General features: G+C 40.4%; 1 protein-coding gene, 1 non-coding gene and 1 pseudogene across 7 annotated transcripts in view; 2 read left to right on the forward strand and 1 right to left on the reverse strand.

Annotated features, from left to right (window-relative positions):
• Positions 597-970, forward strand: LOC100297381 (ribosomal protein L36a-like pseudogene; annotated as a pseudogene).
• Positions 5,890-5,992, forward strand: LOC112445230 (U6 spliceosomal RNA). Its single transcript, XR_003033598.1, has one exon. It is a non-coding gene; the product is annotated as a U6 spliceosomal RNA (small nuclear RNA).
• A 109-nt stretch (positions 5,993-6,101) lies between these two features.
• The window catches only part of ITGB1BP2 (integrin subunit beta 1 binding protein 2), a 37,433-nt gene continuing 31,533 nt past the window's right edge, over positions 6,102-12,001 (reverse strand). For 3 of the 6 annotated variants that reach the window (XR_816942.2, XR_816941.2, XR_816940.2), the window contains 2 exons: positions 6,613-6,728; positions 6,102-6,376 (listed from right to left, as the gene is read on the reverse strand). Coding sequence is in view for 3 of the 6 variants with exons in the window: in XM_059883507.1 (XP_059739490.1) it covers positions 6,685-6,693 (9 nt within the window). In the remaining 3 variants the exon portion in view is untranslated. Of the gene's footprint in view, positions 6,377-6,612; positions 6,748-12,001 lie in introns of those variants that run through there. The other 3 variants (XM_059883507.1, XM_010821852.4, XM_010821853.4) reach the window with 3 other exon arrangements.

Below are 12,001 nucleotides of genomic sequence, written 5' to 3' on the forward strand. Positions count from 1 at the left end.
ATCTAGAAGAAAATATAGGTAGGAAATATAGGAGGTAGATCTCCTTAACATTGGTTTTGATGATGATGATTTTTTTTAGTCTGATAGCAAAGACTAAAGCCACAAAGGCAAAAGCAACAAGTGAGACTACATCAAGCTAAAAATCTTGTGCACAACAAAGGAAATCGTCAACAAAATAAAAAGGCATCTTATTGAATGAGGAAAATAATTACAGGAGGGAGGCTCAAGAGGGAGGGGATATATGTATACATATAGCTGATTCACATTATTGTATAGCTGAAACTAACACCACATTTGTAAACCAATTAACTTCAATTAAAAAGAAATAAAATAATTACAAGTCATATATCTGAAAAATATTTAATACAAAGAACCCATACAAGTCAACAGCAAAAAAAGTCTGATTAAAAATGGGCAAAAGATCTGAACAAGACATTTTTCCAAAGAAGACAAAAGGTGGCCAACAGGTACATGAAAAAATGTTCAACATCATTAATCATCATGGAAATGCAATTCAAAACCACAGTGGGATAGATATTACCTCACACTTGTTAAAATGACTATGATGGATGTACTTCTTTTCTGGCCAGGTCTCTTTTCTCTGATAACGCTCTTGCAAACATGGTGAACATTCCCAAAGCCCATTGGACTTTCTGTTACAAGTATGGCAAGTACCAACCTCACAAAGTGACATAGTACAAGAAGGGCAAGCATTCTCTGTATGGCCAGGGAAAGCAGCATTTTGACAGGAAGCAGAGTGACTATGGTGGGCAGACTAAGCCGATTTTCCAGAAAAAGGCTAAAACTACAAAGTAGATTGTACTCGGGCTTGAATGCATTGAGCCCAACTGCAGATCTAAGAGAATGTTGGCTATTAAGAGATACAAGCATTTTTAGCTAGGAGGAGATAAGAAAAAGGCCAAGTGATCCAGTTTTGAGCTTCATATTTTATTATGAAGACAATAAAAATTTGAGATTCTTTACTTAAAAAAAAAAGACTATTACAATCAAACAAAAAACAAGTAATAACAAGTGTTGGCAAAGATGTGGAGAAAAGAGAACCCTTATGCACTGTCGGTAGGAATGTAAATTGATACAACCGCTATGGAAAAACAGTATAGAGGTTACTCAAAAAATTAAAAATAGGACTACTATGTGATCCAGCAGTTCCACTTCTGGGTATTTTAATTTTTATTTATTTAATTTTATTTTCCTGCTGCAATGCTCGGCGTGTGGGATCTTAGTTCCCCAACCAGTGATCAAATCAGAGCCCCCTGCATTGGAAGCACAGTCTCAACCACTGGACAGTCAGGGAAGTCTTATCTACTTCTGGGTATTTATCCAAAGAAAACAAAAACACTAATTTGAAAAGATACATGCACCCCTATGTTCACTGCAGCATTATTTACAATAGCCAAGATATGGAAACAATGTAACTATGCACTGATAGATGAAGTGATAAATAAATAAATTATATATATATATATATATATATATATATATATATATATATATATATCTAAGCCATAAAACAATGAAATCTTGAAATCTGCAACAACATGGATGGACCTAGAGGGAAATGAAACAAGTAGGACAGAGAAAGATATATAGAGTATGATCTTACTTATGTGTGTAATCTGAAAATAATAACAACAAAAATCTCCAAGCTTAGAGATACAGAGATCAGACTGATGGTGGCAAGAGGCAAACAGGGGTTTTAAGAAGTTGGGGGTAGGGGTTGGGAGAAATGCATGAACTTTTTTACGTTTAAATAAATTGTATACAGTTTTTTAAAAAAGGAAATTGGAACTTTTGCACATTGCTGATGGAAATGTAAAATGTTTGTAGCTGCTGTGGAAAATAGTTTGGTAGGGTCTCAGAAATTTAAACATAGAATTACCACATGATACAAAAACTTCACTCCTAAGTATTCAGTTCAGTTCAGTCACTCAGTCATGTCCGACGCTTTGCAACCCCATGGACTGCAGCACACCAGGCATCCCTGTCCATCAGCAACTCCCGGAGTTTACCCAAACTCATGTCCATCCAACCATCCCATCTTCTGTCATCCCCTTCTCCTCCCACCTTCAATCTTTCCCAGCATCAAGATCTTTTCAAATGAGTCAGTTCTTCACATCAGGTGGCCAAAGTACTGGAGCTTCAGCTTCAACATCAGTCCTTCCAATGAATATTCAGGACTGATTTCCTTTAGGATTGACTGGTTAGATCTCCTTGCAGTCAAGGGACTCTCAAGAGTCTTTTCCAACACCACAGTTCAAAAGCATTAATTCTTCAGCATTCAGCTTTCTTTATAGTCCAATTCTCACATCCATACATGACTACTGGAAAAACGATAGCCTTTACTAGACGGACCTTTGTTGGCAAAGTAATGCCCCTGCTTTCTAAAATGCTGTCTAGGTTGGTCATAACTTTTCTTCCAAGGGGTAAGCATCTTTTAATTTCATGATTGCAGTCACCATCTGCAGTGATTGTGGGGCCAAAAAAAATAAATAAATAAAGTCTGCCACTGTTTCCACTGTTTCCCCATCTATTTGCCATGAAGTGATGGGGCCAGATGCCATGATCTTAGTTTTCTGAATGTTGAGTTTTAAGCCAACTTTTTCACTCTCCTTTTTCACTTTCATCAAGAGGCTTTTTAGTTCTTCACTTTCTGCCATAAGGGTGGTGTCATCTGCATATCTGAGGTTATTGATATTTCTCCTGGCAATCTTGATTCCAGCTTGTGCTTCTTCCAGCTCAGCGTTTCTCATGATGTACTCTGCATAGAAGTTAAATAAGCAGGGTGACAATATACAGCCTTGATGTACTCCTTTCCCTATTTGGAACCAGTCTGTTGTTCCATGTCCAGTTCTAACTGTTGCTTCCTGATCTGCATACAGATTTCTCAAGAGGCAGGTCAGGTGGTCTGGTATTCCCATCTCTTTAGGAATTTTCCAGTTTATTGTGATCCACAGTCAAAGGCTTTGGCATAGTCAATAAAGCAAAAGTAGATGTTTTTCTGGAACTCTCTTGCTTTTTGATAATCCAACCGATGTTGGCAATTTGATCTCTGGTTCCTCTGCCTTTTCTAAAACCAGCTTGAACATCTGGAAGTTCATGGTTCACGTTCTGTTGAAGCCTGGCTTGGAGAATTTTGAGCATTACTTTACTAGCGTGTGAGATGAGTGCAATTGTGCAGTAGTTTGAGCATTCTTTGGCATTGCCCTTCTTTGGGACTGGAATGAAAACTGACCTTTTCCAGTCCTGCGGCCACTGCTGAGTTTTCCAAATTTGCTAGCATATTGAATGCAGCATATTCAGGTCAAGAAGCAACAGTTAGAGCTGGACATGGAACAATAGACTGGTTCCAAATATGGAAAGGAGCACATCAAGGCTGTATATTGCCACCCAGCTTATTTACTTTATATATAGAGTCCATCATGCGAAATGCCAGGCTGGATGAAGCACAAGCTGGAATCGAGATTGATGGGAGAAACATCAATAACCTCAGATAGGCAGATGACACCACCCCTTATGGCAGAAAGTAAGAAGAACTAAAGAGCCTCTGGATGAAAGTGAAAGAGGAGAGTAAAAATGTTGGCTTAAAACTCAACATTTGAAAAACTAAGATCATGGCACCTGGTCACATCATTTCATGGCAAATAGATGGGGAAACAATGGAAACAGTGACAGACTTTATTTTTGGGGGCTCCAAAATCACTGCAGATGGTGACTGCACTCATGAAATTAAGAGACTCTTGCTCTTTGGAAGAAAAGCTATGACCAACCTAGACAGTGTATTAAAAAGCAGAGACATTACTTTGCCAACAAAGGTCTGTTTTGTCAAAGCTATGCTTTTTCCAGTAGTCATGAATGGATGTGAGAGTTGGACTATAAAGAAAACTGAACCTGAAGAATTAATGCTTTTGAACTGTGGTATTGGAGAAGACTCTTGAGAGTCCTTTGGACTGCAAGGAGATCCAACCAGTCAATCCTAAAGGAAATCAGTCCTGAATATTCATTGGAAGGACTGATGTTGAAGCTGAAGCTCTAATACTTTGGCCACCTGATGTGAAGAACTGACTCATTTGAAAAGACCCTGATGATGGGAAAGATTGAGGGCAGAAGGAGAAGTGGACGAGAGAGGATGAGATGGTTGGATGGCATCACCGACTCAATGGACATGAGTTTGAGTAAGCTCTGGGAGTTGGTGATCACAGGGAAGCCTGGTGTGCTGCAGTCCATGGGGTGGCAAAGCATCGGACATGACTGAGCGACTGAACTGAACTGAGAAATGACTCAAGTGTCCATCAATAGATGAATGAATAAATAAAATTTGGTATATACATGGAATGGAATATTATTCAGCCATAAAAAGGAATAACATTCTGATATATGTTACAATAAATATGAATCTTGAAAACATGCTAAATGAAATAAGACAGAAAAATTCAAATATTGTACAATTACATTCATATAAGTTACCTACAATAGGCAAATTCATAGAGACAGAAATTAGAATAGAGTTTACCAGGTCTGTTGGAAGGGACAATGGAGAAATATCGTTTAATAGGAACAGAGTTTCTCTTTAGGGTGAGAAAGTTCTGGAAATAAGTAGTGGTAAAGGTTATACAATATTGTGAATATACTTAATTCCAATGAATTGTGCACTTTAAAATGCTAAATTTTATGTTATATATATTTGCCATAAAAATGCAAAAAGCAGGGCTTCCCTGGTGGCTCAGTAGTAAAGAATCCACCTGTCAACATAGGATACATGGGGCTGATCCCTGGTCCAGGAAGATCCCACATGCCATGGAGCAAATAACTGAGTTCATGCACCACAACTACTGAGCCTGTGTTCTCAAGTCCAGGAGCCACAACGACTGAAGTCTGCATACCCGAGAGTCTGTGATCCACAACAAGAGAATACCATAACTAGAGAGTAGCCCCTGCTCACAGCAACTACAGAAAGGCCTGCACAGCAATGAAGACCCAGCACGGCCAAAAATAAATAAATAAACAAAATTTTTTAAAAACGCAAAAAGATCCTTGGTGGTCCAGTGGTTGGAAATCAGCCTGTCAGTGCAGGGGATGGGGTTCAATCCCTGGTCCAGGAGAATTCCACATGCTCTAGGGCAACTAAGCCCATGTGTCACAACTACTGAGCCCTCACTCTAGAGCCCATGAGCTGCAGCTACTGATGCCTGCGTGCCCTAGAGCCTGTGCTCCATAACAAAAGAAGCTACTGCAATGAGAAGCCTGTGCATTGCAACAGAGAAAGCCCACAAGCAGCAATGAAGACCCAGTGCAGCCAAAAGAAAAAAAAAACAAAAAAACATTTTAATGGGAAAAGAAAATCAAAAGCCAAAGAAGAGATTCAGAAAGTACATTTCAACCCACATAACAAGAACCTGATTTACTTAGGATACAAAAAGCTTTTACAAAGCAATAAGAAAAGAGAAATAGAAAACTAGGCAAAGGACATGAGTAGTATACACACACATGCAGAAAAAACGGAAATATATGTGAATTTTAAGTACATTAGAAAGCTTAGGGAATTCTGGTGGCCCAGTGGTTAGGACTCCATGCTTCCATGCAGGGGACACAGGTTCAGTCCCTGGTCAGGGAACTAAGATCCCACATGCTGAGCAGCGTGGCCAAAACATAAACAAACAAACAAAAAGTTTAACCTTACTCATGATAAAAAGACTGTTAAGATACCACTCTTTTCCTATAAAAATGACAGTATCAGATAGTTTGATAATATATTATTTTAGCAAAGCTGTGGAGAAACACTCATATTTTGTTGTTGGATTGTAAATCGGTATATCTTTTGTAAGGCAACTCATCAAAAAATTTTTAAAGTGTGCTCACTTTGGCACACTCTACTACATTACTACAGCACATTACTACAATTGGAATGATATAGAGGTTAGCACAGCCCCTGTGCAAGGATGATACACAAATTCATGAAGCGTTCCACATTTTTGAATACATGTATATGTATAACTGAATCATTTTGCTGTACACCTGAAACTAACACAGCATTGTAAATCAACTATACACCAATAAAAACTTTTTTAAAAAAGGAAAAAAAATAAAGTTTATATGCTTTTTTATTTGTAAGTAACAGAAAACTCAACTCCAATAGTCTTAAACAATAAAGATGATCTATTGGTTCCAGTAACGCAAATTCCAGGGGACGAGTGGGCTTGGAAATTGGTTTGCTTCTGTGGCTCAACAATATCACCAAGGACCTAATTTCCTACCATCTGTCAGTTCAGTCATCCCAAGTGCGAGCTCCACTGTTTGACTCCGTTCTTGGTAGCAAAAGGGCTGCAGCACTTGAACTCTTCACATCAGCTACAACATACTGTGCAAAAGAAGAGACAAAGCTGGCTTTTATTCTCTCTCACAAGAGCAAAGGAAAAAAAAAAGAAAATCAACCTTCTTCCTCCCAATACATCAACAAATATCTTCTAACATTTCATTGACTTGGTATCACTGGATCATTCCTGAACTTTCCCTTTGACAGGACAGTGGTATGCATTGATTGGTGAAGGCCTGGCTTGCCTGAACCAATAACCAAGGCATAGGGGATAGACTTACTTTGATCATGTTACACGGTGGTGCACCAACTCTTGAAGCTGGGAGTGAGATCAGTTCCACTGTCTTCAAATTTTATGACTGCTGAACAATGGTGAAGACATGGCATGGATAGTGGGCTGGGAATGATATCAATCACTATAATACATTGATACAACAATCATACCTCTAGGAATGTTTCCTAAAATATACTAACCCACATGAACAAATAAGTATGTTCAGATGTTTTCATCAGTAAATCAGACATACATATTCAAATGCATGTGCACACACATATACACCCATTTATTATACTTGTATATACATGGTTTGCATACAAGATATCTGGAGGAATAAACAAGAAACTGACAGTGGGCATCTCTGGAAAGGGAACTGAGGGAACAGGGGTTATAATTTCAATTGTATATCCTTTTATATTGCTTGTGTTGTTTTTTGCCATGTACATGTATTTTTAGAAAAAAAATATTATTAGTTATAGGTTTCTAACCTGTAAGATTGTCAAAGATAAAAATATTTCTTACTAGTTTCTTTATTGGTCAAAATGGCCGAGCAGGAAGACTGAGCTCACCTCCTCTCACTGGCACCACCAAAATCGCAACTATTTGATGAGAGCAACTATTGATGAGAAAGACCAGAATCTAGCAGAAAAGATCTCCTACAACTAAAGTCGTAAAGAAGGAACCACAATGAGATGAGTAGGAGGGCCAGAGTCACAGTATAGTCGAGACCCATACCCCAGAGTAGGCAACCTATAGATGGGAGAATAATTACAATTGCAGAGGCTCTCCCCAAGAAGCGAGGGGTCTGAGCCCCACATCGGGTTCCCCAGTCCAAATTTCCAATATCAGGAAGATGATCCCCAGAATGTTTGGCTTTGAAGGCCAGTGGGGCTTACTTTCAGGGGAGCCAGAAGGTTATGGGAAATAGAGGCTCCAGTCTTAAAGGGCATACAAAATCTCATATGCTCCAGGGCCCAGGGCTGAAGCAGTAATTTGAAAGAAGCTTAGATCAGAGCCACCTGTTGATCTTGGCCAGCCTTCCAGAGAGGCAAGAGACAACTGGACATAGACATATGTCTCATCCTGGAGACAGAGACACTGGGGCTGGCAAGCACCATTTTGGAATCCTGCTTCTAGTTTATTAGCCTTGGGATGCTGCCCCACTCCTGCCCACCAGCCTGTAGGCACCCATATTGAGATGCTTCAGGCCAAGCAACTAGCCAGGCAGGAACAGCCACACACACCAGCAGGCAGGTGGTCTTAAAACCCTCTGAACCCACAGCTGCCTCTGGACATGGCCCTGTCCGCAGAGGGCCCAGGACCCAGTCCTATACACCAGAGCGTAGGTACTAGACCCAGGACCCCCAAAGCCCTGCAGCCAGAGACCCCCAGGACTCAGCTCTGTCCACCAGTGGGCAGGCACCAGCCTCAGGACACTCTGTGACCTGGACTCACCCACCCGTGAGCAAGCTCTAGCCTTGGAACCAGCCTCACCCATCAGTGGGCAGACATCTGCCCAAGGACCACTGTAGCACCACAACCTGCCATGGCAGGACCCAGCCCACCCACCAGCAGGCTGGCACTAGCCCTGGAACCTACTGGGCTATGCCCTCACCCACCAGCAGGCCAACATCGGCTCTGAGACCTCTTGAGCCCCTCAGCCACCAGGATCCATCCTCAATCACCAGTGGGCTGACACAAGCTTGAGGACACCCCAGACCCTGCAGCCATGTCAAGAACTGGTCTCAACCACCAGTGGCCAGACATCAGCTCTGGGACCCCTCGGCCCTGCAGCCAGAGACCCCAGGACCTGGTTCTACCCACAAGTGGATTGGCACTAGTGCCAGGACCCAGCTTCACCCACTGGTGAGTGGGCACCACTGTTGAGATCTCTTGGACTTCAACCCCACCAACCAATGGGTAGACACTGGCCCCAGGATCACCACAGCCCCACAGCTTGCCTTCTCAGGACCCAGCCAAAACATCAGCAGGCAGAGAGCAGCCCTGGGACACTCTGAGCTCTTTAGCCAGCAGCCCGGGGATCCAGCCCCATACGCCAGTGGGCTGAAACCAGCTTTGGGATGCACAGGGCCCTGAAGCCAGAGATACCAAGACCTGGCTCTGCACACCAATGAGCTGGCATTAATTAGCTTTGGGACCACCTGGGCCCTAGCCACACCTATCAGCAGGCCAATACCAGCACTGAGATGCCTTGAACTCCTCAGCCAGCCACTTAGCCCTATTTACCAGTGGGCCAGTACCAGCAGTGGAATACCCGGGAACCTGCAGCCAGGCACATCAGGAACCAGCGCCATTCACCAGCCCCATTCAGAAGGCTGACACTAGATCCAGGAAATCCATCCTAGAAACTGATTCTGCCCACCAGTGAGCAAGCACTAGCCCAGGACCACCCCCACCCCCAAACCTGGGTCCTTCAGCCAGGATCTTGTGACCTGACCCTGCTGACCAGCAGCTAGTAGCCTCTATACAATGCAGGGTCTGAAAACCAACCAAACCAGGGGTGAGCCACACCTATGAGACCACCCACAGTAGTCAACGCACCATAACAGAAGGAACCACTTCTAGAGCATATAGCTCTGGTGACAACAGGGAAGTGTGCTGCTGGGACACATAAGATGTCTCCTACAAAAGGCTACTTCTCTAAGGTTGAGAAACATAACCAATCTACCAGATACATAGAAATAAAAACAGCAAATTAGGCAGAATGAGGTGACAGAGGAACATGTTCCAAATGAAGGAACAAGATAAAACTCCAGAAGAAGAACTAGGTGAAGTGAAGATAGACAATCTACCCAATAAAGAGGTCAAAGTAATGATTGTAAACATGATCAAAGAACTCAGGATAAGAAGAGATGAATAGACTGAGAAGTTAGAAGTTTTTTAACAAAGACTTAGAATATATAAAGAACAGCAAAACAGATGAAGAATATAATAAGTGAAACGAAAACTACACTAAAAGGAATTAAAAGTACACTAAATGATACAGAGGCATGGATCAGCAAACTGGCATACAGAGAGAGTAGTGGAAATCACCAAAGTAAAACAGAAAAAAGAATAAAAAGAAAAGAGGACAGTTTAAGAGACCTCTGAAACAACATCAAGTATACTAACATTCACATTACAGGGGTCCCAGGGGGAGAAGAGAGAGAAACGGACAGAGAACTTTTTGAAAACATAATAACTCAAAACTTCCCTATCCTGGATATCCATATATCCAGGTCCAGGAAGCGCAAAGTCCTAAACAGGATCAATTCAAGGAGGACCATACCAAGACACACTGTAATTAAAAGGGCAAAAATTAAAGATAAAGAGAATATAAAAAGTGCATGGGAAAAGCAACACATACCATACAAAGGAATTCCCATAAGGCTATCAGCTAACTTCAGCAGAGACTTTTCAGGTGAGAAGGAAGTGGCACAATACATATAAAGTGAAGTAAAGGAAAAAAATAAATAAAGTGAAGTAAAGGAAAAACCTACAATCAAGAATGCTCTACCCAGCAAGGCTTTCATTCAGATTTGATGGAGAAATCAAATCAAATCTGTAAAAGTATTACAGACAGGCAAAAAAATAAGTTCAGCACCACCAAGCCAGCTTTATAAGAAATGTTAAAGGGAAGTGAAAAAGAAAAGGCCACAGCTATAAACATGAAAATTATTAAAGGAAAAAGCTTACTGATAAAGGCAAATATACAGTAAAGGTAGTAAATCATCCACGTACAAAGCTAGTAGGAAAGTTTTAAAATAAAAGCACTAAAAATCAATAAGTTGTTAAAGGCTACACAAGATGAAAAGATGTAAAATATGATGTCAAAAACAGTAACCATGGGGTGAGGGAAGTAAAAATGCAGAGCTGTTAAAATGCCTTTGAAATTAAGAGATTAGCAGCTTAATCACATATATGTGTATATACATTGATTTTACACACACACACACACACACCTGATGATAACCACAAACTAAAAATCTATAGTAGAAACACATACACAAAAAGAAAGGAATCCAAACTAACACTAAAGACAGTCATCAAATTACAAGAGAATAGAACAAAAGAATAAGAGACGATCAAAAAAATTACAAAAATTACCCCCAAGTAATTAACTAAATGGCAATAGGTATGTATCCATCAATAATGGGTAATGCACTAAATGGAAATGCACTAAATGCTCCAATTAAAAGACATGGAGTGAATGAACGGATACAAAGACAAGACCCAAATATATGCTGCCTACAAGAGATACACTTCAGATCCAAAGACACACACAGATTGAAAGTGAGGGTATGGAAAAAGGTATTCATGCAAATGGAAATCAAAAGAAAGCTGGGGTAGCAATACTTATATCAGACAAAATAGACTTTATTTTATAGGTTATTAAAAAATTTATTGGAATTTAGTTGCTTTACAATGTTGTTAGTTTCTGCTATAGAGCACAGTGAATCAGCAATATGTATAATACATCCCCTTTGTCACCACAGAGTACTGAGTAGAGTCCACTGTGCTATATAGTAGGTTCTTACTACTTATTTATTTTATACATAGTAGTGTATATATCGGAGAAGGCAATGGCACCCCACTCCAGTACTCTTGCCTGGAAAATCCCATGAATGGAGGAGCCTGGTGGGCTGCAGTCCATGGGGTCGCTAAGAGTCGGACACGACTGAAGCGACTTAGCAGCAGCAGTGTATATATATCAAAACAAAGACTGTAACAAGAGACAAAGAAGGGTATTACATAATAATTAAGGGATCAATCCAAAGAAGATATAACAGGGATTTCCCTGACTGTCCAATGGTTAAGACTCTGTGCTTCCACTGTATGGGGCACAGGTTTGATCCTTGGTCAGGGAACTAAGATCTTGCATGCTGTGGCAAAGCTTCCTCACAGAAAGAAGCTATAACAATAGTAAATATATATGCACCCAACATAAGCACACCTAAATACATACAGAAAATATTAACAGACATAAAGGGAGAAACTGACAGCAACACAATCATACTAGGTGATTTTAACACCCCATTTCCATCAATGGACAGATAATCTAGATGAAAAATTAGCAAGGAAACCCTGGTCTTATATAAAACATTAGTCCAAATGGACTTAATAGATAAATATAGTACATTCCATCCAATAACAGTGGAATATACACTCTTTTCTAGCGCACATGGAATACTCGCCAGAAGAGATCAAATGCTAGGCCATAAAACTAAGTTTCAGTACATTTAAGAAAACTAGTATCATATCAAGTATCATATCTTTTCTAGCCACAATACTATGAGACTAGAAATCAACTACAAGAAAATAAAACTGTAAAAAAAAAAAAAAAAACCCACAAATACATGGAAACTAAACAAACCAAAGGATCAGTGAAGAAA

This window comes from Bos taurus, chromosome X, assembly GCF_002263795.3.
Source record: "Bos taurus isolate L1 Dominette 01449 registration number 42190680 breed Hereford chromosome X, ARS-UCD2.0, whole genome shotgun sequence".
NCBI lineage: Eukaryota > Metazoa > Chordata > Mammalia > Artiodactyla > Bovidae > Bos > Bos taurus.